Consider the following 27,801-nt stretch of genomic DNA (forward strand, 5'->3'; position numbering starts at 1 on the left):
GCAGCGTCAGACAGAGGCTCAGTCGCGAGTCGAGCGTCGCGTAGCGAGGTCCTTAGGCATTGGTATCGTACTTGCTTCGGTCACGAACGGTTGTCGATCACATACGTACACAGGGACGTGAATTTTGGCGACATCACGGAGGCGCTGGCTGAATCGTGATCGGCAGGTGAGTAAGCCACTCGTCATTCGATAACCGAATCCCATTGACACCTAACTGGCGCCGTAAGCTTTGCGAAGGACGGAAATTGTTTCGATAATAATAAATAATCATACCATTTAACAATGTACCGTATAAATTGTGCACATTGATCACGTGACTGCGGTAAGCGGCACTTCGTGCGTCTTCAATGATGGTGCTGCGCGTGTTTCACGGGTTATAATTGTAATTACTGGAACGTAAACGTCGTAACGATTGCGTTATTGTAAATTGATTGTTTGCTCGGCCCCCGTGGTGGAACCGGTTGCCGGCACGGTACGTTGACTCTCGGTGTCTACGTACACCAGAGTAAACAATTATCGTGCGGTCGTTGCGTGAATTATTAATTATAGGCGACTATACCGATAGCGGAAATCTGTGGGAAATGACAGCAAACGTAGAGTGGAAAGTCAAGGGCGTGATACGCGTGAAAATTTAATACCTCACTTCATCCCACTCGGAACGCAACGTTTCTCGGGATGGTATTCCTGTGCGAGATCGAGGCTGATATTAGCGTGAATCAGTTGTAAAATTTTGCAAACAGTAGATGCAAATTAGTGAACGCCTGCTCTGCCTGCTCTTACGAACAACGGCGGGGGAGAAATTTGCATTGTACTGCAATGTGTCACGCTCTGCAACCCCTCCCAGAGAGTGGAATAGCTGTTGTAAGATATGACACAGAAGAAAATAAATTTAGGAGGTGACAGATCTTACACCTCATTTTCGTGTCGCTAGTTGAGCCTTTGTTTCGATCTTTTTGTCCCTATTCAACGGGTGCCGGCGGGGTCACGGTGAACTCACAATCGGAGATCGTTCGGCACGCGTACTTGGCGCTCTCCTCTCGTCTCCTCTGGGCCCGGGGAGTGTTTTTATGCCAAGAATCCACCCTTTGGTCCGCACGGACGGCTGCCGAGATGGGCGACGGCCGACGACGCTGACTCGCGTAGTTTTCAACGCGGGGCGGGTGAGTCACTCTCCCCTCGTTCGTCTGCCTGTTTCGGAGTGGCGCGTCGAACGTAACGTCACATTCCGGGGCGGCGGGGGACCAACCCCGAGCCGCGCCGGGAACCTACAGCACACCGGGTAGTAATGTAGAGGGTGTGAAAATGGAACGAAACGGCTGGAAATCCGAAAACGAGCGTCGAGCAGAGCCGACGAAGTACGCTGTAGAAACTCTGTTCGTTCTTTCATTATTATCACGACTTGGGTCGATGTTGTATATCGTTTGCGCCGATATGTTTCATTTTCAAACGTCTTACGTGTCGATCGTGATCCGATTAGGCATGTGGGAACTCGACGGGCGGCGGTCCTCCTGCGCGGCTGCTGCGAAACTTGTACCTACTTGACTCCTGCAATAGCGATTAGTGATTACGGTGCTCTCGGCTCTCATTTATATCAGACACGCCTCTTTGCTCCGCTTTCGTGGGTATTTTTTATATTACACTCTGGGAAATTGCACAGCCGCGAATCGACTTCCCAAATTCCCTGTAACAGGGCGGAGCGAGAAAAAAATCTCATTTTCAGACCCATTTGTCAGGCTGAATAGTTGTAGTTCGAAATTCTGAAAATCCGCTCGAAAGAATTCTTTCACACGACCACGTCTTCAACGTTCTGGACGACCTGCATTATATTTGAACGATCTTCGACGATTACAGGTCTCGTAATACTAAATGCAACTTTTGAGTAATCTATGCTTGTACGACTCTGTTATACGGTGATTGAGACTTCGTATGCAACCCTGAGTGTCTGAATTAGAATTGAAATTCAACGATCGTCTAACTGCAAGAACCTGAAGACGCAATCCCGTAAAAAAGTTCTTTCGCGTGGGTTTTCCGAGTGACACTTCTCGTAATCCGCGCGTAAAAGCCGGCAAGAAGATGATGAAGAAGATGAAATTCTTCCACTACGCCCGCGCCCTAGTCTACAATCACTCCGGTATGGTGATATATTTTTGTTTTTTCGCGATCACTTGGATACAAATTATACGTACAACAATATACCGTGTCCATCGACATTCGGCTAATTGTAAGCCTGATCGACGGTCAGCGGAAGGCGAGGGTACTTCAGACTGCAACGTTTCAAAGTTCTTTATATCTACTTATTGTACTTGTGAGGCAGTTTAACACACTGTACCCGGTGTAATCGTCACGGTGAGTATACCTACCGTACCCGGTTTCGAGTTTCGGTTCTCACGAGCAATGAACTTCCGCCGCAATCTCACAAGACAAAGAGAAGAAAGGAACGGAATAGAAGTCGGATCTTTTTCGGTATAAAATCGAAAACCTTGACCTCGGCCTGGCCAAAGCGCTGCAGCAGCACCGCCACCACTACCACCGCACTGTAAATGTGTGGCGCGTGCGCCTTCAAAGGCCGTCCGTGTTGGGTCGCAACTCGTACACGCGCTACTAGCATCGAACGTATACACATTTTCACGTATACTTTACGCTACATGCACACGATGTTACTGGCTCACATTTTCTATATTTAGCGAGGCTCGCATCTACCGTTTCTAAATATGGCCTACACCGAATCCGAAGAAGACCAAACGCAGTGCTTGATCGCTAGATCCTGCCGTAGCGTCATCTTATCGATTATGGAGAATATGTTGATGATGAAGATATAACGCTCATACACATAGGGGCGGAATACTTCCATGCCTCGAGATCGTATTTTGCTTTCTCTGTGAGACATATCTTATTGAACAAAAACAAGCGTACACGAATGAGAACGATAAACGCTGAAGCGTCGTGCAGAGCATCGGACAATCGAGTCCCCGGGTTTTCTGCTGCAAGTTTTTGCACGTCCGTGAAACTATCTCTTGCGTTGCATGATTATTGGCGACGTTCTCACTCTTCCGCTTTTCCCACCGCGAGAATCCACGTCCGCGGGGGATCAATAAACGAGTCACGAACTGTGCGAATTCAGCTTATATCTGTCCCTGCCTTTGGCCCGGAACTCGTCCTTCGTCGACGCTGCTTCCTTCCGCCCGTTCGTCCGCCCTTGACCCGCGTCGATATGGGAATTCCGCAACGTCATTTCAGCTTCCACCCGTGTAAACGTATCACGATGAGATATGGGAAATATAAAAGTACATGGAAATTTGAAGACAAAAAAAGAGCGAAATAAAACCAAGGAGAGTATGGTGCACGATGGGAAACATGATTACGTAGAACTTATAGATGCTTCTTTTCCGTGTATAATACGTATCGTAAGTTTGATACCGATGCGCGATCACCTCATGTAGCGGTATTCCAAGCGATTTATGACTAGGCTTCAACGGTCAAGCGGATTAGAATTACAACGTCTTGGTATTTCCTGTCATAGGCTAATAAAAATTTACGATATTCACGCACGCGCACATTTAAATGCAGAAATCCTACGTATATTGAATGAATTTTAATTTGGTTCGTTTTACGGAGCTGCTCGCCGCTTAATACTGACAATCAGAACACTCGTTCGTGTATGCATGTACGTACCTGCATTATCACCGTCGAGTATTTCAAAAACTAAAAAAGATAATGCTGATATACGTTGACTATTAAATTTGTCGATTGGACCTCCTCCAGGATTTCGCGAGTATAAACTTTGGTTTCAGGCAAGAAACACGCACTTTGGACATATGCCGCTGATAGCGTGATCGAAAGCAAATTCAAAGACGTAATAGCAAATACTTGAAATTATTTCTCTACTTTTGTAATTTTCTCCAGAGTAATGTTGGGTGAACCGTTGGTGGTAATTGTTTTCGCCATCGACACGCGACTTTCGTTCTTGACATATTCACCTGGGCTTGTTGAAACCGACCACCCTGTATACCCAGTTGTACTACGAATATGCGGGGGGACATTTTGTACGAAGAACCACTTCGTCGCTGTCCGACGCAGCCGGCTCGCCCGCCAGCCGACAATCCCGGCCTTGTCCTTGAAATCAATAACCCGGGAAAATGTTCGAACCGCACCACACCCACCTCGCAACCCCGAATTGCGTAAAATTCTTCAACCTCTGTTGCAGTATCTACCTATAAATATATTGACAATAAATTTCTATAATTATACCTCGAATCGCAAGTTTTCGTGAAAATTGGAATAATTTTCCAATATCAAACATTGCTGGCATAAAATTGTTTACTCCGCGTTACTATACAGAGATTCTTGCAGCATCCTATTCATAAGTCTGACCACGAATGCATTCTTGGATTGAGACTTGCAACTTTCGAAATTTCGGTACCGTGATTGAAAAATATATTTAAGCCTATGAAAAACTGCACGATCGATTAATATCCGTACCGATACAATGTTTCTCGCATCCCTGTTCGCAGACATTTACTCGGAATATACAAGTGCGAGCGAGTATACGCTGCCAAATTCACCAAAACGAAGAGCCGGCAGTAACCAGCGCGACTACACCCTCCGACGACAACCGACGAAATCGGAGAGCAATCGGCGATACCTAACTGAGATATCTCCGTATCAACTTTGAGCCTCCGTCGGATCAGGGAAACGGAAACCTCGACTGCGACGATCCGTTAGACTTCTCTGCACCATGCAAACGAACGGCTCGGAAAACGGGAGCTCCGATAACGGTGTCGACCGGACTGGCTGGACGGTTAGTTTCCAGTCTTCGTTCTTCATATTTTTTTCTACCTTCTCGTTGAAACTTATGGTGAAAAATCAGGAAATAATTCCGAAAGATTTTAAACAACGGCTTCGGAGAATAGCTATTTTATGTACCTGGATTCGTTTCTTCCTGAATTAATTTTCTCGCCTTTCCGTATTATCTGCCGTACCAAAATGTATGTATAAATTGTTGCTGAAACTTGACTACAGGTGGGTTTGATAAACGGACAGTTCAAGTACCTGACGGCGGAGACGTTCGGTTTTAAGATAAACGCGAACGGTGCAAGTTTGAAGAAGAAGCAGCTGTGGACGTTGGAGGGAAGCGAGCAACAAGTATTCCTGCGGTCTCATCTCGACCGTTACTTGGCCGTCGATCAGTTCGGCAACGTCACTTGCGAGGCCGAGGACACCGCCGATCCTGGATGTGCCTTTCAAATCCAGGTCGCGTCTGACGGTACGCCGCAACTGCAATTTTATTTGACTCCGTTCTATGTGCATTCTACAGATTAGTTTCAGATGACGCGCATCAATATCGATTGCTGCTGGGTCGTTTTATCCTTATACGACCGTATACAAGGGACGTTTATAGCGTCGCGATTATCGCATACGAATCGGTATCGCGGTCGGTTAAGAGAGACCGAACGGTCGTCGGTGAATTGAGAAAAAAAAAATTACATATATGAAAAAGGATGTTGAGTCTATTGTGGAATTACAGGCATCATGCTCAAGTCAAGTATTGGCCGTGGCCCGTCCGTCTACAGTATTCTCCTGCTGGTAGGTGTGAAAAGAGAGAAACACCTGGCAAATATTCTGCACCAGCGTTGAAACGTTGTATACCCGTGCTGCGGCTATAGCCGTTCAGCGCTGAGAATAAAACTAACGAGCCGTGCATCTCGAAATTCGTCGGCAAAGTCGACGAGCAATCCTCTGCGTATAACGGCAGTGTGACTCGTATTTACAACTGTATGTATTATCGCACGTTTGCAAATCAGCAAAAAAAAAGTAAATGCAATTGATCTATACGGTGCGTTCGTTGTCAGTCTCGTGTAACAATTCTAATTTATTGGAAATCGCGGTGTGAAAGTGAACAGACGCTTCACTACACTATATTCCGACTTGGCTCGCCGTCCAAGCATATTACACAGTATTCTAAACAATACGCGAGAAGCGGACGCTCGCGTCCAAGTTCCCGATCCTGCATATGGTTGATTCGATGAATTTTCCTCGGTCCAGGAAGCGGCAGATGGGCTCTGAGGAACATTCAGAGGGGCTACTTCCTCGGTTCGAGTCAGGATGAGCTGAAATGCACGGCCAAGGTTCCCGGCAACGCCGAATACTGGCTCGTTCACCTTGCCGCGCGACCTCAGGTAAAGAACTTGTAGCTACGGCGTTCCGGCCGAATTTCACCCGACGACATACACAACCTCTCGACGAAATGCTCTACGCCCATATCACACCCGTACCGGACATTTATCCTCGTTGCGCATGAATAATCATGATCGCTGCGCCGCAGGTGAACTTGAGATCAGCGGGCCGTAAGCGTTTCGCTCACCTGAGCGCGGCTCAGGACGAGATCCACGTCGATGCCCCGGTGCCGTGGGGCGAGGATACCTTATTCACCCTGGAATTCAGACCGTCCGCAATGCCTGACGCAGGTACGACGGATGGAAACTCGACCCGAAGCGAGGCCGGTATCGGTGGACACTACGCTCTTCATACCTGCAACAACAAGTACTTGGCTCGCGACGGAAAGCTGCTCGACTACTGCACTCGCGACTGTTTGTATGCCGCTGAATTCCACGCGGGGATGCTCGCCCTCAGGTGGATAAAAGATCGAAGCAACCCGTTATTGTAGATGAATTATTTTAAGCTTGTGAATTTCATTTTTCTCTTTATGCCATTGTAGAGACGTGAGCGGCGCCTACTTGGCCCCGATCGGCAGCAAGGCGGTACTCAAGTCCAGATCCAACACCGTTACGCGCGACGAACTCTTCTCGCTTGAGGATTCGCTGCCGCAGGCTTCTTTCGTCGCTGCGTTAAATCACCGCTACGTATCCGTTAAGCAGGGTGAGTTTTTCCAAAATCTGGCTATTTATTCATCTCGTTTATATCGGAAATATTTCTACGCTTCGAAAATTGACAATGTATCATTCGCTTTGAATCGAGGTCTTTCTTATACTATACACGTGAGGGTCTTTTTTCTTTCATTTACTTTTTCGCTCGCTTTTATAAATTTAACAATGGTTACCAATGAATATATTGTAATGAGAGAAACAATTTTCAAGATACCTTCGGGTGAAAACAGACAAGTGAAAAAAAACGTAAACGAACGAGGATCAGAATAAAGTCCTCTGGTAGAAAAAACACTAGTCATTTTCATCTTCCGTGATGTCTCCCTTCCGGCGGCTATCTCTTATCGTTGAACGATACTGTATGTCGGCCGAAACCCATAAGTAACCGACAGGCTACATTTATATTTCCGCCCCATTGTCCATCCTGTTTGTTCCACGATGGAGTTCAAATTGTCTTGTTTGACTTAGTAGTATAATGGCTTCCCAAGTACTGACGAAAAGAAAAACATTGATGGAAACAAGACGGCCAAGAACATTTAATCCGAGTTGAAATGATGAAAATTGAAACGAAATCGAGGAAACTCGAAAGAAAGATGGAGACTGACGATGATAACGACTACCATGATAGTGATGAATGTATAGTTTTACATAAGTTTTCAATAGCGAAGAAAAATCCTACTTGCAAGAAATGACTTTCAATATGACAATTTCGCCGAGACAGAAAAATCGGGACACAAATCCGCCAGCGATCGTGAAAATTGTTTCTTTCACAGTTGATCCTGTTTCATTCGTGCGACGCTAGCATGAAACTCGTTTAAATTACAACTTATTGCAGAGTGCAGTCAAGTAGAGTTCCGAGAAATGTGCGCACAGTGCACATTTATTGTGTGCCCCATTTATTGTCCACCGCGTTCCTTGATTATACATATAATCTTCATAAGTACAGATAAACGCCGTAACTATACGTAATACATGTCTACATACGTATACGTATACGTATAGGTTCGTTGTTGTGTGAGGTGTCTACGAAGAACTGCACTGGTTCGTTGCAACTGCAAAGTATCGTTGCATCGTTATACGTTATTTCTGCGCATACACACGCAGAGAAACTATAAGATGAAGGGAATAGACGACCGCATAAATATACCTCGGTCTATTGTTGATTAGCGCGTACTAGACGGCTTATATACCCGATATATACAAGGGTGAATAGGTATACGAGTATGCCCAACTGTAATCTGCCGCCTAGCTCCTTCTAATGCGACGTCATACAGAGAGTCCGCCGAAGGACGGGTACCAAATTCGGTGATTTTCGAATCCGATCATAGACGGGGTGAATTATGCGCTAGACCTAATTGACGTAGTGTACCTTTTTCTACGAAACAATTGTTTTACAATTTTATTGCACGGGTTTTAAACAGAAATTTGTTTCTCCCGCGGTCCGCCTCGCATCGCAATTTCTCATACTTGCGATTTGTAGGGATAAAGAATAAAATAACAAACAATAAATTACGTTATCAAGTAGCTTATATATGCTGGTGATAAATTTGACGCAACAATTGATACGTGAATCTCGCGGTGCAGTAAATCCTTACGGGTCGACTTGTGTAATCCCGGAGAGTTGAACGATTGCACAATATTCACATTTTTTTTTTTATTTTGTTCTCCTTATCTAGATAAGAAATGATGCGTGATATCCGAGCAACGTCGTTGCCTCTCTGCATCACGTGATTACATCCGTGTTCCGATCGAAGCTAATCGTTATTGCATATAATATCGAAGCTCACGTCTCTCGTACGCGAGTGTCCAGACCGTGTATCACCGGAGTCGCGGCTGCATTCTTTTATCAACATTACTGTCACTTTGCGTGAATAATTCTTCGCATTGCATTAATTTGCTGCAAAATAATCAATCAATCAATCAATCAACTATAATTTTCAAACCCGCCGAAGTTCGTACACAATAGTTACTTACGTTATATACGTGTAGGGATGGATACGTGGAGATACAGCGTGTATTTATTTATAACCCAGAGCGGACAGAGGCCGGAAGTTGATGTATGAAAAATTCATGACTCCGCGGTGTTCATCCCACGTCCCTACGCCGCCAGGATACTAATTAATTGCGCGCTCATCCTGCCGTGGCCCAACACAGATTCAAAACTTTTATCGCAGCCGAGTATCAGGCGCATTTAATTAGGTATATTTTGGATAAAACATTGAATGTGATCTAATTTACCATTATTAAGAACAATCGCGGAAAGAAGAATAGTCATAATTGAACAATGTCTTTATATGATATTATTGATATATCATTATGTATGAAGGAAATGAATTAATCCACAGCCTAACGAAGGGAATTTGAATCAACGATTTGAGTGTTTCTCTATGTCTATCAAAACGGATTCCGCGTTTCTTTGCAATCTTCGTCATGCCTAGGTCTTGAGAAGTCCCGTTATAATTGATTCGTTATTCATTACAGAGCTCGTGAGATGATCGGCATCGCGGCATGCCGCGAATTTGGTTTTACGTCGTTAACGCCACGATTTTTAAAGTATAATATAAAATACTTATAGTAACATGACGTGCGAGAGAACGTGACGATCGTTAATACACCCACATACAACGTTAATTTTCAAATTTTCAACGGCGTTTTCACAAAAAAATGTCTCCTAATCAAATTGCGAAACATTATTCTAAAAATGGTATTTCACACTCGTTCCTCATCATTTATCTGTATACTATACGCAATGCCCAATATCGTAAAATATGGCTTAATTTCTTTCATGCATGATAAGCCATTGAAATCAATTTAAGATCTTATTCAGGATGCGTACGAGATATCCCTGCATTCATTTTCAAAACTTTCTGTTGCCCATTATGCGATTACACTTGGAAACGCAACAAAAGTAAGCGAACTAAAACAGTCGATGAGAAACGCTATTTTCTTCAAAAACGAACATTCCCGGTCGCAGCGTGAGCGGAGGCTAAGAATGAATTGTTTAGGGTGTCGAGTTCCATTGACGTTGGAGCACGATCTCGACCGCGCGACAACCTTAGCCGATATCCCGTTTTACAGTGAAAAGCTTCGTTATAGGCGGTCTCTAGTCTCCTCGTTACCTCGCACCTTATACATCCTGTGTATATGTATATACTATATACGGATACGTATAGCTCGGCATAAAAACACGGCAAGGCATTACGATGCAGTACTCTGTACCTACAAGAAGGTACGCTGCAAGTTGTAGCCGGCACGGACGCTCGCTGGACAAGGTCTGAATTCTTCACGTCGGACGGTACTCGGGTTCGGTTGAAACCGGTTGAAATATGTAATAATGTGTACATGTGTGTGTGAGCTCGCGCCGTTCTAGGACAGGACATGGAATGTCTTTACCTTTTCATTCTTATTCTCATTCGTATTCTCATTCTGTGAGGATTTTCCTCACCTCTCGCTCTGCACGTAGCCGCAACTTCAATCAAACTTGACCACTTTCAACCATTCTTCACTAATTTCGATTGATTATTTCAGAAATGATCAACGCAGTTTTAATTCATCACGTTGAGAACCTGCTATTTCTATTTCTCCAATAATTTTTACCAATATTACAGCTTCAATTACAGCAATTCTGTACAGTCCCGGGGAGTCCTTTATAGTAATTTCAAATGCACTTACATGTAATATTACAATTCGTCGTGAAAATTGAATAACGAATACTGCCAGTTTGGAAAAGAGGAAAAGGCACCGATTTTTGTGTCATAATTGTACGAAATGCAGATTACGCAATTAGTCTTGCGAGATTATAACAGCGATGCGTGCCGGCTGTTCCGGAAATCACGGCCGGTTCCACTTCCGGTGCCGTTTCCTTTCTCTTGTGGTTTCTTCTTGGCCGCGTAATCTGTACATGGGTATGCGGGATATCGTACCGGCGTCACGCAAACTGTAATGAAGTACTGTATGTACGAGCTACGCTTGGGTATTAATTACTCTATGAGAATCTGGAAACCTGCATGAAATTCAATTTTTACGCGTCTCGCCCTCCTCGCCAGTTTGGTTTGAGGCGGACTATTATTGAATCTTGCATGCTTGGATAAATTTTTCAAATAGCTTCTCCAGAGATTATTCGATCCTCAGGCTGTTCAATCGTCGCAAACTGTTTCCATTTCCGTTCCAATTCGCAAGATTGGTCATCGTGTCGATTTGTCGTGTTCTCTCTCAATTTCCATCGATTCAAAACAGAATCAAGGTTTGCAGCTAGATTCTGCATAAAATGTTCAGATACTTCTGCTTCTGACACCGAGTCTGTCTCATTCGATTTTTCGTATTCGAATCCGCAAAGCATTCGCGTGACCAAAGGTCCCTTGAATCGGATTCAGAGATAGCGTGAGTAAATATCTGCATCGATCGTAGTATTTCGGTAATTCCGTTGCCGGTGGGTCTGCGATGTGTGTAATAAAAGGTACAGAGTTACAACCCTAGATCATCCCGCAACAGCTGACGATGAATTCAGTTGGAAAATACTTATAGGTCAATGATAGTTGCGATTGTTTGATAACGACACCTATATTTCATTGTTAAATATATAATATACAATATACCGCTTGCAGATTGCAATATTAATTTAATGTAATATTATTACACTGTGGAACTTGACTTCTCACAGGGGTAGACGTGACGGCAAATCAGGACGAAATATCGGGCCACGAGACGTTCCAGCTGGAGTTCGACCGAGCGACGAAGAGATGGTACCTTAGAACGATGCAGGACCGTTACTGGACCCTGGAAGCCGGCGGCGGTATCCAGGCCTCGGACCACAAGCGGTCGTCGAACGCCCTGTTCGACCTGGTGTGGCAGGAGGCCGACGGCACCGTCGCCCTCCGAGCGAACAACGGAAAGTTCCTCGCCACAAAGCGGTCCGGACACTTGTACGCCAATGCCGACGCCGCCGGGGACTCGGAGGCGAGCAAGTTCTACTTTTACCTGATGAACAGGCCCGTTCTAGTCCTGCGATGCGAGCAGGGCTTCGTCGGCCTCAAGAGTAACGCCAGTCCCAAACTCGAGTGCAACAAGGCCTCCTACGAGACGATTCGCGTCGAACGGTGCGACCGCGGCATCGTCCGATTCAAAGGTTTCGGGAAATCCCAAGTTGTTGTTTCATCGACTATCGTTCAAGGATGACGCAATTGTGCCGGATGCTAAAACGTGCATTTTTTCGCAGGCCAAAATGGGAAATACTGGCACGCGGACAGCGAGGGAGTAACGTCGGACGCTGACGTGCCGTCTGACGGGTTTTATCTCGAGTTGCGAGAACCGTCGCGCATTTGCATCAAGTCGACGGATGGCAGATACCTTTCGGCTGGTAAGAATGGGGTATTTCGCCTTGGTGACACGGACTACGAATCGGCGACAAAGTGGGAATTCTAATGCGTGTAGTACGCGACCATTAATATTATCCATATTATTATCAAATATACAAGAATGCATTCTTTGCGTATCTCGGCGTCGTTCGTCTCCGCGACTGATTATACGTATGAAACTATGTCAAAAGCATTACCAACAACGGACAATGTCGTATGTACAACACTTCCACATACTTTCCTCGAATTTCATACCGCAGTATACGCGCACAAAGCTGTATGCAAGGAATTGGGGGAGGTGAGACGATTTTATACCGCGCATACATGCACTTTTATTATTATCATTATTATTATTATTATTATTATCATCATCATCATCGTCGTCGTCGTCGTCGTCATCATTATCATCATCGCCGTCATCATCATTACTATACTTATTGTAATTAATATATAGCATATGTGTCGGTACGGTTACACATCTTTGATGGGCAATAACTATTGAAAGAAGTAGAAGAGAACGAGGTATTATAATTCAGGTCTCATCTCCAATGCTTACGGTGAAATTAGATATGAATACTAATATAGGTATAGGATTTACAAGCTCTGGTTTTTCATTTGTTGCTTTGTCCTGGGCCCACCACCTGACAATGTAGATTACCACGAAGCCACATACGCGCTTTTTCTGTGACAGCTAATATTTCGTGTAATTAACTGTCATCGCCCAAAGTGACTATTTCTTTTGACAAAGACAAAAACCATTTGTACGTGATACCAACGAAATTTTCATACTTTTCTATGCCCCCGTATATAGTTACATAAATTTATACCTACGTACGAAAAAATTAGCTTCGACAATATAGATAATCGGATACATATTACGCAGTATGCTACTAATAAGGAAACTTTGTCATTTTGCCGAAATGGTAACTTCTAAACCTCGGAGAATTCCCAAGAATATTTCTTTATTATTTATGCGGTAAGAGAGTTTGTGATTATTATTATTATTATTATTATTATTGTTGTTGTCACTATTATTACTAAATTTGCTATTATTTCTCTCAATCTCCCTTTACAGTCACGCAAATGATAGATTATATTAATCATAATACTGATTACTGGTGTATTTTACTTTGTAAGACTCTAGAACTTACTTGATGTCTATGCTATCGTAATTATATTCAGGATTGGTTTTCTTATGCAACAAAATTTCTCTTTCGTGTAAATACATCAATACAATATCCACTATGCATTATCCACTTCTACTACAATTAATACCAATGTTGATGATGAACACGAGAATAAGACAAATCGTTCCGTAAAACCATTTGATACTTCATATGAAAATTGAGCGGGTTGTATAGATTGTTACTTTGTATGTTCAATGCGTATCATAATACTTGATTATCATTATAGTCGCTATTAATAAAATTTCACTATTTTTGCGAGTTATGGGATTAGCACGGTTATTTCCGAGCAATACCACGTGTAAAAAATATCCACTGTGCTCTAAATATTATGCAATTAAACTAAAGTATTGAGATATTCACCTAATTAGCAAAGCAATCATTTCCTGATACGGAAAGTAGTAGAGAAAGATGTAAGAAAATGTTTTCTTCCAATAATGAATGGAACTTATTCGATCGAGCGCCGTACAAGGTGCGGCTACAGACTAGTCTGTACATATCTCAGAAACTCACAAGACGCGATATCCAATAATTGAACCATCGTCTATGATACATAGTAATTTTCTTGAACTAATCGATTTTCACATCGAGACTATGCCTAGACATCACGGCTTTGCAACCGAGGATGAGTAATTTTTCGGTAAGTGCAGCTGAGTCAATGTTTTTTAGATCACGGAAAGTGAGGCTCTCTCAACTAGCTAAACGAGGAACGGCTGCCGTACAAAGAGATTTTCTGTTTTTCATCTCTTACTTTTGAATCGCTGCTCGCACCGAGTCTACACTAGGCGTAATCGTTTTATTATAAAAAAAAGTACGTCGATACATAGTGTCCAAATAAATTTATTCCAGCCAATTCGTGTCAAAAACTTTTCGTCGTTGAATCAATTCATTCAATTAATTCTTTCAGGACAAATTGGACCACGAGAATCCCCCAAAATGGATTGAAACATTGTAATATCAACAACTGGGATCTGAGAAAATCGTTCGTTTTTCTGTTTTAATTTTTAATCCACTGTTCATAGCGACCTTAGACTGCTTGCATTCGATTTTCCTGACAAAATTTCCAGTAGTCGAATTCACAATGTGTAGGAATGAACCGTGTAGGACAATCCCTTGTCATTTAACCTGTGAGAAGCTCGATTGTTTCAGGCTCGAATTACGTGCGAAACTTAATTTTTTGTTTCGTACTGAAGGCGTAGAAACTTCCATTCGTTGATCCTTTCGAACTAGGCGCAATGGTTTGAAATTAATATCGCTTATAATGAAAGAGCGTGGTGCGCCTAACGCTTTTTAAAAGTCAACCGAACACACGTAACAGCTTGCTAGATGGCTTAATTTTCTTAGGAAAGGCGCACACTTGAGAATTTTTTGGTCAAAAAAGTAAGGCTAACCCCTTTGGATATTGGGCCAAAATTTTGACGATCTGGAAAAATGCTGGAATGAATTCTCTGATGCACTATAACAAAGTAATTTTGCAAGAGTAATCGATTGCGTGCAGTCCGAATACGCTTCAAACAAGTAATCAGGAATTATAGGCAAGAAACGAAAGATTTCCTTTGTAATTTCCGTGCTGTTGATTCTACGCTCTTTTTGAGGACTTTTTTTTGTTGCGTTTCTGGGGGTCTAATTAGTCCTGAATGGGTCATACAAATTGATTTCGAGGCGAAACATTTTTTGTCCAAAAAACCAGTAAGGCATTAAAAAACCCCTTGATGTTTTCATTTGCGGATTGATCGATTGAAAAATACCATATTACAGATACAATCTGGCTGCCTTACCTTTCGGGGGGTTACGACTGGTTTGTCCTGGAGTCAATAAACCGCAGTAAAACACTCTGCTGCCACAAATTGGTCATCACTGGATACAGATATATCGCTAATGTCATCTAGCATCAACAACACTTCTCAGAGAAGCTCAGAAAGACTCTCTACCTAGATTCAAAATTTCGCAACAAAGAAAACCCAGGCGATAGTCTGCACAAGCTTTTTAATTTTCTATAGTATCCATCTTAAATTTATTTACTTGACATATTTCTGTGTCTTTGTTGTTCAACTTTTGGCTACAAAGTCTGCGAATGGGAAGAGTTTGAATTAATACTTGCGCTCGTATACTGTATTGGACAACAATGTTATACATACCACAGAGATATCTCTGATTTCTTGATTTTGCAATGACTTGAGACTAGTCAAAATTAGTTTCGAATCTCAAAACTTCGCGGAGAAAAAGAGATGTCCTTGCTGTTTCCGCGATGATGGGACAATTCGTCGAGCTGTTTCCTGCAGCTATGAAATTCACTTCACGTAACGTTAAAATACAGTTTTACAGTCATCGATTTTATACAGATAAAAACTGGCATATGCCTGCCCGTGCGCAACAAAATTCTGTCATGTGTCATTTTAGAACTGAGCTAGCTGATCACAGTGATATGGTGCGGATAGTACAATATGTTTGCCACACAGGCAGACATGTCTATGGTTTGCCAAACTGTCCGAAACAAAACACCCAGTTACCACACACTGAGTTACAGAGTACCGTTGTGATACCTCACTCATGTCTTACTGTTTGGCATGTTTATGGATACATTTCAATGCTTCAGGTACGTTCGCTTCGAATTGTTATCTTGATTACTACAATATTTAGAAATACATGTAAATACTTACTACCGCTCTTATTACCTATCAACACGAATTGTATCAGGTAGTATTACTTACACATATTAAAGTATAATAATGAGTAAGGATATTATTCAAAATTAGCCAAACAGCATTGTTGTAAATCATTCTTCAAATGAACACAAAATAATGGAATCTACATCAATTTGTGTTTGAACGAAAGCCATTTCATTCAAGGCATTTTTCCTCTTCTTAGTATGTAATGATGGGTGTGTCTATTCTGAACCATATTGTAATCGAAGTTTTCTTCTTGTAGCCTTGTTATCAAGTTCTTCCCAAGCTTCCGAAAACATAACACGTAGCGCGGGATAGAGGAGCGGAAGTATAGGCAGTTCTCCTACTCTCACTTGCATGTTATCAAATGCAATGCCAACCGTTTTTCCAGCATCGTCAGGAAGTATAGGTATCTTAGCATACCGTTGACTGAAATGGGTGAGCAGAGTGAATTTTGCATGCATTTGTTGGCCAATATTGATTGCCTGTGAAATTGTGGAATGAAACTTCAGCCGTGCCTCGGACTCTAGCTCATCTTCCATTGTAGCTTCGTGAATTAACAGATCGCTGTTTCGGCCTAAGTCAACCAAGCTTCGACAAGGCATTGTGTCGCCACTAAACACAAACATAGTAAGCATGTGAGACTAATTTCGCTGAACGTAAATGTATGTACTTTGTGCACTTTTACTGACCTGTAAGTTACTTTGAAACCGTCATTTAGCGTGACAGATACACCAAAAGAATTTGCCACGTGCTTGACATTCCTCGTGCTTACATCTTTTGCTCCTAATTGTGCGAATAAATTATTGCATTTTTCGGTTGATAATTCATTGTGGCTGTTCAGTGTCAGGTCTCCGTTTGCAATGAGTGTGAATTTGTCTAATATCGGCTCAAATCTTCTGTGATAGAAGCTAAGCCAAGCAGATATCTGCTTTGGTGCAAGTACAAAAGCTGGTTTTTCCGTTGCCCACATTCTAGCTTTCAAAAGTCCAATCAATCCCATGTGATGATCGGCATGTAAATGGGAAATATAAATCGCCTGTAAAATGACAAAGTAGGCAAGATTGAAGCTAGGTATTATTTCAATCTCAACCATCTGATTATAAAAAATTTAAGTAATAAAATATCAAACCTTGATGCTGGCAAGAACTCTGTACGCCTCGCTCTTGCCATAAAATCTCATCAGCTGTGTCAAAGTGCCCTCCCCACAGTCGAACATTATGCTGCTGTTTTCGGTGATTCTAAAAAGAATCCCGCTGGTGTTCCTGTGCTTGTTAGGTGCGCATGAACCTGTGCCTAGAAAAATTAATTTTGGATACTCTGCAATCTCGCCCAGCTCTTTCGTCTTCAAATTTATGTCAGTCTGAAGGCATGCTAGAGCATCGAGAAACCCGTCGTTGTTCATCGCCTCATCCGCATACTCTTTGGGCTGTAATTTTAGCTCCAGACTGCGATCCAATCCGTTCTTAGGGCGCAAATGGATGCAATGCAATGTCTTGGCCTGAATAACTGTGTTATCGGTAGGCCCAATGTTCGCCGCAGGTATCTACGAAATTCAATAAAAATTAGTTCATTCGATTTCGTTATAACAGTACTTTTTCACTTTGTTGTCATTAAATGCGTATGAAAAAATCTATATAAATTCTCTACCGGCGAACGACTAGAATTCCCCATTAACTGTTCAACCAGTTTCTCCTCGTTGTCTTCAACGATTTTTTGGTCTGGGGGGTTCTCTTTGTCAAAACCCTGCTCACTGAGAAATGGGAATATGGTCGGATGGAGCAAATGCAGCTTGTGCTGCATTCTATGAACAGCTTCACTCCCGAGACAATCGTTCTGTTCGTTCAATACCAGATGGATTGGTCCAGGGCCAAAATCATTCATCCATTTTTTGTAATGTGGATCAGCCATCACTTCCACGGGTGTAAAGTGCGCAATGCAGAATGGAATGTTATCCTCCTCGGCAGTCGACTGCTGATAATTTTCAAAAACGGGGTTTTCCACTAATGATTCAAGGTAGTCTACCGTGGGGCACTCCAAAACTAGATTAAATAACAAATAAGCGCATATCAAAACTAGGCAATTGATTCATTGTTTGCCATAAATTACCAATAATGACTGATCCAGAATCCCCAGGTGCCAGAACATCGGCGCTTTTCACTATGCGGCCGTCTTCTAAAGTGACATCTTCCCCCTCTTTCAGCTTACCCAACAGAGGGCCGGATGGTACGCCTTCCTCGACACATTTAATAAGGGATAACGCACCGGGACGAGGTTTGAGTTTACAAATATAAGCCATTGCATCAGTTATCCTGGGGTTGGAGTTCAATGACTCCCTGATCTTGGACCTCTGCTCAGTTTTGTTCACTAGCCTGAGTCTTTTGCCATTGCGATTAACTTCGTGAGCGTAATAATCTGTGTCATCGTCAGTGTACTCCAAGCTGTGATCAGAGTCAGACTCTTCGAGTCCCGAGTCTTTTTTAGTAAGTCTAACATATCTGACTGTCATAACGTCATCCTCGTACATATTGTCACAATTGCAATCGTACAGCGAAACTCCCAGGCTCTTCAAGATGATGAATCTCTCCGCTGCTGCGAAGAGCTCGTCTGTTCCCTGGGGACCGTGCAACACAAATTGAGGTACGCCTACATCCTGTGCAGACAATGCCAGGCCCGGTAAACCACCCAGATTCTCCCAAGTTGGCCTTGTTATAAATATGTGTTCTAGTTTTGCTAATTTACACTTGTGCTCCAGGGCCAGCCTCTGCGTCCCCTCACTGCAGTTGAACATGTATCTCACTCGGTCTGTGAAAAAATAAAGAGACCTTGGCGAGCCTCGCGAGCCAGAGCCAAGGACCTGTTTTGGAAAACAGGTACGGAGGTTATAGCTGTGCTCTTCTTATAAATTCAAACAACTGCGGTTTGCTCTAAATGTGTTACCTGGAGATAAAGAATGCCTGGTAAATATTTTTTTCCTTTTTCTTTGAGTTTTAGCCGATGGTTGCGCATCTCCTGGACATGATTTTGTGGCCGCGGCATTTTCAAGAGGAGCTCTTTCAGGTTAGGTTTCGATGAATGCGTGCCCTTACGTCTTACAATGTAGCGAAACAAATTCCATGAGTACCAGTTTCTGGTTGTCATTATTTAAGCTTCGCTCATTATCTCTTCGCCTGCAGAAGTAATATTTTATTCTTAGGAACCAAATTAGTCTTAAATTCGGCACGAGCGCACCGCAGCAGTTACATCCATACCTACACGTGCGACTTAGCGAAAATAACAGTGGATAAGAGATTTTTTCGATCTAACTAGCGTACTTCGCTACAAGCCGAAAGACCTTTCATTCATTGTATTTTTACCGTCTATACACAATTCAATATTCGACTTTCATCGCGTCCTATCCGTTGGAAACTCCAAATCATCCGAATTACTCAATGTTACTCAAATATAAAATAAAGGATCCTAGTTTTCGCCACCCTGCGATCCGGCACTGAAACGTCTGAAACGTCGTCGGAAATAATGGTGTATCTATGTGTTGTACGGTATACATGTGTATGTAACTTACCAGATAATATGTATTTCGCTTGAAGCGCCAGCCAGTGTTCAGTCCGCTAAACTCGGCTTTCAAAGACGTCTGTTGCAGTTAGCAGGCCCAGCAGGTCACGGTTATCAAAAATGGGGTTCGGCGATTATCCCGCGGAGTACAATCGGTCTATTCACGGGCCATACGATCCGGCGCGATATTACGGAAAACGTAAGTTTAACGGCCTCATGTGAAACGAAGTGATATATTATTTGCGAAATGATGACTGATCGAACTTCTATGTTACAGCGGACACTCCGTTCGGCCAGGTAAAACTCAACGAATTGATACCATGGCTCAGTCGTCGCAATAAGAGTCCGAGGGCAATGGTAGCTGCAGTTTCTCGAGGTAATTGGAATAAACTTTCGTGTGTCGTCGATCCGGGATTGATGGACTCGTCAGAAAAAAATCCTTGCACTAATAGCCATCAGAAATTGATCGAATTATGTGTAACCCTTGGAAAATCAGCAGCCATCTTGTCTGCCAAAACTCATTGCATAACCTTATAAATTGATCGAAGTTGAACGATTCTAATTACGTAAGCAGGAAATTTTCTAATCCCTGAAAAATCCTTTCCTAAACGTATTACCGGTTTCCAAATTAAAAATAAATCGTTATCGTTGTATCTTGCTAATGAGTACTAGAAAATTATTCTCGATATTTTATTTCATGTAGTATTTGCCGAAGCTGTAGGATTGCTCAGCTCCTTCTGTATTCCTGACGTTCAATGTTCTCTACTCAAATGTTGAATAACAACGGTGACAATTTGTTTCAGCATGGTGGCGTTGGCAACATAAGTACCTACACGTGAAACGCGGTGGGATCGCTCCATTTTTCCAGATAACTACGGTGGCCATGATATGGTTCTACACGATCAACTACGGAAAGTTTAGTGAGTTGCTAGCATAAACTAAGGATGAAATATGACAACCCGTTTAATTCAGCTTACATTCAATAATTTCATGTTTTTGTTTTTCAGAAAATCACAGGAACTACAAGTACCACTAAGGTTCAACCTTCTCGGTTCAATGCTAGAGAAGAACAGAAATAGTGTTGCATAAGTTGTATCTTTCGAAATTATTAATCTAACATACCTGTATTATTCAAATGAATAAAACAAAAAACAAAAATTACAATCAGCGAATAAGCAGATGAATGGGCCTGTCTGTGATAATTTAAAATTTTTCTGCACACATGTATAAAGTTATGAAACTTCTATGATTGGCTCACATTTTTGCTTATACGCATTTATGTGTGGCACACACGTATGCACGTGTAACAAACTTGGCACGAATAACATCACTTTGCCATAGTTTTCAATTTCGTCCATCTAGTTTAATTTTCTTAAATGACAACAAACTGACAGACCCGATTTCCCTTTCTGCTTACAGTCATTGGGTGCCTTCAAATGATTGAACAAGCGATTGATGTTGCTATGAGCGCATTCGTTTCTTTGCAGCTGTGAAAGAACCAAATTCAGATGTGTGACATAAATGATCAAAATTTGAAAAAAATTTAAATATGCAGCGGCAATTGGAGATGGAAAAAAGCACGGAAAATGAAAGTGTAAAATGTCAGGATTCCTTTGCACTTTCAGAAGTTGGCAGTCTTTATTTTGGACCAAATCCATCCACTGAAGTGTGTTTCAGCGCAGGCTAGTTTTAGATGCTTACTTCATTTGGTAATCGACATAGGACTGTAAATATATTTGTGTGTCTCGTGAAGGCTCGAAGACTGATAGAACAAGCAAAGGAACTAATCAGAGAGAACACACGGATTCAAGAAGCCAAGGCTATGATACTGCAAGAGGAAGCGGAACTTTACAATAGAAAAGTTTACTTCAATTCTGAAAATTCCTCAAATGATGTTTTTCAAGCCGATGCTGAGGTAGCACTATAGTTGATTAATAGCAATGAAGATCTGTAGATTTTGTCTGATTACAGAAAGTTACAGCGATCCATTGACGCTTTCATTCGTACAATGTGAAAAGAAAAAATTATTTTATTTAATATGGTTTTATTATTCAGCTGCACAGACTGTTGAGCAGAACCATCGCCTTGTCAGACAAGGGTAAGAAAATCGACGATTGCAAGGCGCAATTGGAATTATACTACAAAGAACTGAAACGGCGTAAAGAGTTTCTTCAAGAAGCCATCAAGATGCATGAGGAAAGCCAATACAGCCAAGGGTCAGTGGTTTAATAATCTGTGGGTCCGTCGCCCGTCCGAAGGGTTTACTTGCGTCGATTAAATATCGAACACCAGAACTACTTTGACCACAGATATGTAGAGACCGCCAATCCCGGGAGTGGTGCGACGAGTTGTTTGCAGGCAATTTGGAAATTACCGATTTCTGTACTGCCCGGCTAATCGACATCTTTTCACTAGAATCTCATTATTAATGTCTGGCTAAATGTCCGTAATCCTTGAGAGTGTCAAGTTATCCATGGTCTCATCAAAACTTGACTCCTGATTTAATCCAAGGTCGGCGGCCATATTCACACATCTTCCGCATCTCAAACCTTTCAAGCATTACTCGAAATCGTGAATTTTTTATTTCATGCGATCACATAACATGGTAGATTCGAATTTTCATCTATTCAGACTGCCGATTATAGTCATAATGTGATCATTTAAATTTATCTGAATAAACTTAAATGTTTCGCTATTTCGTAACTAGTTTGTTTGAATTCCGTCAGGTGATCGACCGTAGCCAGTGTCAGTGGTGTCAGAATAAGAGGTATGTACTACCTAATTTAGTTTTTCTCCGCAATTTTGAATCTGTGTGATAATGTGCCTCTAGAGCGAAAAGTCCGCTTTGGCATCGTATCACGCCACACACAATACATCGTTGTATGATCGACGTTGTAAGTGCAAACTTCAAATTATAGTTCTTTTATTCGCTTCAACCTTTGCAGTTCATCGTGAACAAAGTTGGTCGCCACTAACCTAAAAATTCTGTCCCCCACATAACATAGCTTGGGCGCGATGTTCATTTTATTTTCAGAAACAGTATTTTGTTGACGGTAACAGTACCTCCGTATTGGGAATAACTCTATAGGGGCGGTCCGGTAATAACGCGTCTAAACTGATCTTGGACGTTAGGTTAGGTTGGTTTACACACGTACACGATATCAGTACTTCCTGACTTGCTGATCAATCTCCTTTATCCGAATTTTTATTTTTCCACAAACACATATCAGCAGGTGACTCTGTAATCCGTGATGCAAATATTCTCATACAAGATTGCCAATTAGTTTCTTGCAAGGCCCTGAATAGACTTTTAAAGGTTAACCAAATTGTTACACTTCTTACGTATGTATGTTTGTGTACATCCATTGTAAAACACATTCGCTACATTTTCTTCTATATAAAATATCGACTAATCTACCGACTCGCCCTCGCTGGACGATATCTTATTCATTACAAATTTTACGCAAGGTATATACATCATAGGTATCGCACAGAGATCATACGAGAAGAGATGAATTGGAATCTGCGAAAGGCGTTACGTTAATCGTGAAAGTAAGAACTATATTCACAAATAAAAAAAGAAATTCAGCACAAATAGCAGCTCAAGTGTCAAGACACTTCTATAAATAATGCTTTTCATTCTCCGAACATAGAATACAATACAAGGATACCGAACTACGCGCAGTACAATTATGCTACAATCTGCATCGCGAAGCCCGCTTCAGACCGGTTTGCCCACCCTAATTGTAGGAATCGCAGACTTTTTCTCCTCTCCAGCCACCCGCGGGAATGTTGTAAAATAGAAGAACAATGCATGTATAGTAAACCGGATGATTGTAATATGCACAGAGGCAGCTAACAGCTGACCATCCGTACACGCTGTACGTATAACAGTTTTGGAGGGATACCAATAAAATGAGGTTGCCATGCCACTATCGATTCGCGAGGCACACAGGGCGGAGGCAGGCTCTGCGGCTATACCGACTCCGTCGCCGGGATGTCGTACGGCTCTGAACGTCGTCTTTCTCAGTCTCGAATAGACTCCTCAGCGAGCGTCCAACGACTGTAAGCTTCGTTTCCGAAACGAAAAGAAAAAATGGAGGTTACCCCGACGACGAGGGAGGATGAGAGAACTTGATCGGAATGCGAAAGGGAATCTGGCGAGCGCCGCGTTGTTGCTGCTGGTGGTCGTGGTGGTGGTGGTGGTGCTCGGTCCGCGTCAAGGGTTCGGATCGAAACCCGCGAGTGCGACGTGTGAATGGGTTCCAACTTCCGCTGCACCCCCAACAAGTGGTCGGGTGGATAGCGCTTGTGGGCATCGCGGTTGGCACGTTCACGGTGGTCCTGCCGCTTCTCGGTCCGGGCGTACAACCGGTCGGCTCGGGCCTCCTCGGAGCGACGTTCTCACTCCACGTAGCCGCGCACCTCGTGGCGCTGCTCATCGACCCGGCGGCACCGCAGCTCCGGTCGCAGTCGTCGCGCAAGACCGTGCCGGACTTGGACCGCGCGCGGCATCTCCACGTGATTGAAAACGGCCGATGCCACCTGTGCAACATAAACACCGGTCGAAGGACGAAGCACTGCTCGGTCTGCAATAAGTGCGTCGACCATTTCGATCACCACTGCAAGTGGCTAAACAACTGTGTCGGGGGCCGAAACTATCCCGCATTCATCGTCTGCCTCGTATCGGCGGTCGTCGCAGCCCTAGCCGTGGCCGCGATATCCCTCGCCGAGTTAGCCCTGGTCCACGCTGACCTGGCCGGCTGGGGCCCGAAAATGGACAACTCGACGCAGCCGCCGCTGGCCCAGCAGCCCCCCGGAACAGGGTCTCTCGTTGTAATTTCCCTCGTCGGAATATTCTCGGCGATAGCCGCCGCCCTCCTGATTCACCTCTGTTTCTTCCACGGCTACATCGCTTGCCTCGGTCTCACGACCTACGAGTATGTGCGCGAAAAGCGCGAGCGCATGGCGGCTCAAGCTGCTTCTCCTGCACCGCCGGCAAAAGCCCGGGCCCGGAAGTGTCCCGCGTTCTGTACCAATCGAGTCGCCACTGCTGAGGAACCAGAGCGGCCCCGCTACCAATTCCGGAACGCTCCGTCAGCACCGGTCGCGGTGGACCCCGATATGAGCGAGCAGCGCAGCGTCTACATCTGCTCCACCCATCAGCGGTCCCAGCTCTGCGGTGCCGAGGAGACTGGGGGGCCCCGATGCAAAGAGCGGCCGAACTTTCACCTCTACTTTTCGTACGAAACCCGCGACACCGAGACTTCGATCGAGGTCTCGTCGCAGACGATTTTGAGCGAGGCCGAACGACCCCGGGAACTCGTTGAGCTCAAGCCGTCCACCCCTTCCCCGGTATCCTGTTGCTTTTCGATAAAAAACGCGGGCTCGGAGAAGCGGACGAAGCGGAAACCCCACTCGCCGTTATCCTTACCCTCGCCCTCGGGCAAGGAACGCGGCCCGAGGTCCTGCCTCACCATACGCAGGATACGGTACTTCCTCCGTACCAGACTCAGGCGGAACTCCCGACAACGCTACGTTGCTAGCGAGGCGCCCGCCCCTCGCTCCAGAAAGAACAGGGTAAATCCCTCCGCGAGCGACGTTGGGGTTGGTGAAAACAAGAAGGAAACTCCCAAGTTACAATCCCCGTCGAACGCGTCGACGATTTTATCCGGGGATGACAAACCGAGGCCCCCGCTAAAGCTGCCCTCGTTGGTCCTCGTACCCAGGCACAAGATGGGGCGAATTCCCGTGGCCTTTGAGTCCATCGCCAATGCAGTCCCCGCGCCGGTACCGCAGCCTAGACGGAGTCAGCCGCCTCTCAGAATAAGGAGAACGTCCTTCTCCAAGAGGCCCAGATTCAAAATGGGCCCGCATGTTACGGAGATCGCCCAGTTGTCCCCGATTCCTGAATCAGAGCTCTCGAAACCCGCCTCTCCCAGAACACCGCCCAAAGTTAACCACTTCCCGTTCCCACCCTCGAGCTCGTCTTCGGTGAATCGCGATTACACGGATAACACTGTTACACCTGCTCGTGCTGATGCGGACGATGTTGCTCAGGCTAATTCCCTCTGATTTGTTGGTTTTGTATGTTATAAAGAGTACAATTGTGGAGAATTCAGGTATTGTTAAACGCAATGCAGTTGATTATTACAAGCTCTACGCAACGAACTTTGTATCCGTCCATTATGTCGTTGTTTTCTACGTATACTTAAAATTATACATATTATATACGCGATACGCAATATTTGTATTATGCTAAATGTACATACATACAGGATTATACGTACTGTAGACATTATGATAATGAATAAATACGATAATTACATGAATCTTATGGCCCCCTGAGGAGAGGGACCCGGTACCCCCGATACGCTGCAAAGCACAGTTGATTCTGCTCTCCGGCCTGGATCCGTTTTAATTGGGTCGGATAACTGGCGAAATCGGTTTCTCAGCTCGTCACTTTACATGGATTGCATGTTTATTTGTTCAAAATCACCAAACAATCATTTTGAGTCGGCAATACTGCGCGCGGCGGTAGACTCAAGACACATAAACCCGTACTTGGGGGCATTTGCGGAAATACTGCATCGTATGTGACAAATAATAACTCTGTAGTAAATTTTTATCACGTATAAACGTTGTCTCTATTCGAATACCATTTCCAGCCAATATCTCTGTCTTTAGGTATACAAGTTGAATCTCATTTATGTGAATATCTGGGTAAATTTCATTCTTGCTGCTATTACGTTAATTCAATATAGGTATGTGATAACGATGAACACTGGTATGATTTTTATTTCCCGATTTCGGTAATATGTACAGTGTATACATACGCATAATACAGGGGCTGAGAACCATGGTATTGTATAATCGTACATGTATAAATGATTGTTAGAAAATTACCGCACAGAGTGGTACGAATATCGATGGAATAGTATAACGAATGGCAGTATCCGAGATCGCGGTATACAGATGGCACTTTAGTGCCATGCAGACGGGTCATTCTCTACTTGTTTATATGAATATACTGTAATACCGCACTGCACGTCGTGTAAATTTGGCCATACGATCGTTCGCCAAATTCTTAAACGTGGAATTCACCCTTAACGAGCGATTCATCGCGTCTTGAACGAAAATTTCTGTAGCATCCTTTCCTAGGATTGATTTGGCCGTCAATAATTGTTTTCCACTATGTTTCGTTGATTTCAATAACGCAGATGGAAACCGGCACTGCCGAAGTCGACGCTACCTTCGTTAAAACGGAAAGGAACATTTGGCGCGATGTACTCGGATCTCCGCGGTACGTGATCGCTCCTATGGTGGACGCCAGCGAATTAGCATGGAGATTGCTCTCCCGCAGACACGGTTCTCAACTCTGCTATACTCCGATGCTACACTCCTCGGTCTTTTGCAGAGATCCAAAATACCGCCGCGAGGCCCTCGCCAGCTCCGCGGAAGACCGTCCGCTGATAGTACAGGTACATACATCAGTTGCTGTGTAATTAATGAATTTAATGCTGAATTCTATGTAGTGCTGTTCACGCAATGGCATCACTGCAACATTACCGTTAAAATTTATATTTTCATTTGCGCAGTTTTGCGGTAATGATCCGAAAATATTGCTGGAAGCAGCCCTCCTTGCCGAGCCTCACTGCGATGCCATTGATATTAATCTCGGCTGTCCACAAGCCATAGCAAAGCGTGGTCATTACGGGGCATTCCTCCAAGATGACTGGGAGCTTCTGAGAAACATCGGTGAGTACACGCGATATGCATTTGCAGAAGAGATCCGGAAGGAAAAAAATTTCTATTTGTAATAAAAATAATCGATTTCCCCTTTTCAGTGCGCATCTTGAGCCAAGGAATAAAGATTCCCGTTACCTGCAAGTTAAGGATTTTTTCCGATATCAATAAGACAATCGATTACGCTCGCATGCTTGAGGACGCCGGAGCAGCAATGCTCACTGTTCATGGACGAACCAGAGATCAGAAGGGGCCTTTCACAGGGTTAGCATCCTGGAACCATATCAAAGCTGTCAGGTAATTGTCCCCGTTTCTTGAATATTTTGGCTAGTGTACGTATGTATGTATGTATGTATGTATGTATGTATGTATGTATGTATGTATGTATGTATGTATGTATGTATGCATGTATGCATGT

General features: G+C 43.6%; 4 protein-coding genes across 15 annotated transcripts in view; 3 read left to right on the plus strand and 1 right to left on the minus strand.

Annotated features, from left to right (window-relative positions):
- Nucleotides 1-13,477, plus strand: LOC107218757 (protein singed). The gene is made up of 8 exons (XM_015656747.2): nt 1-166; nt 4,512-4,798; nt 5,020-5,263; nt 6,043-6,176; nt 6,323-6,630; nt 6,716-6,876; nt 11,542-12,006; nt 12,097-13,477. Exons 2-8 carry the CDS (start codon nt 4,736-4,738, stop codon nt 12,300-12,302), a joined length of 1,581 nt encoding a protein of 526 aa, XP_015512233.1. The 5' UTR covers nt 1-166; nt 4,512-4,735; the 3' UTR covers nt 12,303-13,477.
- LOC107218755 (ribonuclease Z, mitochondrial) overlaps nt 12,857-27,801 on the minus strand; it is an 18,708-nt gene continuing 3,763 nt past the window's right edge. The window contains exons 1-7 of one of the 5 annotated variants that reach the window (XM_046737644.1): nt 19,648-19,769; nt 19,026-19,255; nt 18,195-18,942; nt 17,736-18,127; nt 17,218-17,631; nt 16,778-17,124; nt 12,857-16,700 (exon numbers count right to left, since the gene is read on the minus strand). In XM_046737644.1, coding sequence (XP_046593600.1) covers nt 16,307-16,700; nt 16,778-17,124; nt 17,218-17,631; nt 17,736-18,127; nt 18,195-18,942; nt 19,026-19,226 — 2,496 coding nt within the window. In that variant the 5' untranslated portion in view covers nt 19,227-19,255; nt 19,648-19,769 and the 3' untranslated portion in view covers nt 12,857-16,306. Of the gene's footprint in view, nt 16,701-16,777; nt 17,125-17,217; nt 17,632-17,735; nt 18,128-18,194; nt 18,943-19,025; nt 19,256-19,336; nt 19,595-19,647; nt 19,770-27,801 lie in introns of those variants that run through there. The other 4 variants (XM_015656743.2, XM_015656744.2, XM_015656745.2 and 1 more) reach the window with 4 other exon arrangements.
- LOC107218756 (putative ATP synthase subunit f, mitochondrial) lies at nt 19,701-20,801 on the plus strand. Its single transcript, XM_015656746.2, has 4 exons — nt 19,701-19,836; nt 19,915-20,013; nt 20,441-20,557; nt 20,645-20,801. The coding sequence occupies exons 1-4, from the start codon at nt 19,758-19,760 to the stop codon at nt 20,671-20,673; spliced, it is 324 nt and encodes a 107-aa protein (XP_015512232.1). The 5' UTR covers nt 19,701-19,757; the 3' UTR covers nt 20,674-20,801.
- The window catches only part of LOC107218760 (tRNA-dihydrouridine(16/17) synthase [NAD(P)(+)]-like), an 8,224-nt gene continuing 1,358 nt past the window's right edge, over nt 20,936-27,801 (plus strand). The window contains exons 1-7 of one of the 8 annotated variants that reach the window (XM_046737649.1): nt 20,936-21,303; nt 21,391-21,552; nt 21,693-21,853; nt 22,364-22,404; nt 26,858-27,118; nt 27,236-27,395; nt 27,485-27,680. In XM_046737649.1, coding sequence (XP_046593605.1) covers nt 26,858-27,118; nt 27,236-27,395; nt 27,485-27,680 — 617 coding nt within the window. In that variant the 5' untranslated portion in view covers nt 20,936-21,303; nt 21,391-21,552; nt 21,693-21,853; nt 22,364-22,404. The other 7 variants (XM_046737650.1, XM_046737648.1, XM_046737646.1 and 4 more) reach the window with 7 other exon arrangements.

The sequence above is a fragment of the Neodiprion lecontei genome, chromosome 4 (genome assembly GCF_021901455.1).
Source record: "Neodiprion lecontei isolate iyNeoLeco1 chromosome 4, iyNeoLeco1.1, whole genome shotgun sequence".
NCBI classification, from domain to species: Eukaryota; Metazoa; Arthropoda; class Insecta; order Hymenoptera; family Diprionidae; genus Neodiprion; species Neodiprion lecontei.

Coding starts and splice junctions, on each gene's coding strand:
- LOC107218756 (XM_015656746.2), top strand. CDS start 19,758: ATGGGGTTCGGCGATTATCCCGCGGAGTACAATCGGTCTATTCACGGG. Junction 19,837..19,914: donor GGCGCGATATTACGGAAAAC/GTAAGTTTAACG, acceptor TCTATGTTACAG/CGGACACTCCGTTCGGCCAG. Junction 20,558..20,644: donor GATCAACTACGGAAAGTTTA/GTGAGTTGCTAG, acceptor TTTGTTTTTCAG/AAAATCACAGGAACTACAAG.
- LOC107218757 (XM_015656747.2), top strand. CDS start 4,736: ATGCAAACGAACGGCTCGGAAAACGGGAGCTCCGATAACGGTGTCGAC. Junction 4,799..5,019: donor TCGACCGGACTGGCTGGACG/GTTAGTTTCCAG, acceptor ACTTGACTACAG/GTGGGTTTGATAAACGGACA. Junction 5,264..6,042: donor AATCCAGGTCGCGTCTGACG/GTACGCCGCAAC, acceptor TCCTCGGTCCAG/GAAGCGGCAGATGGGCTCTG.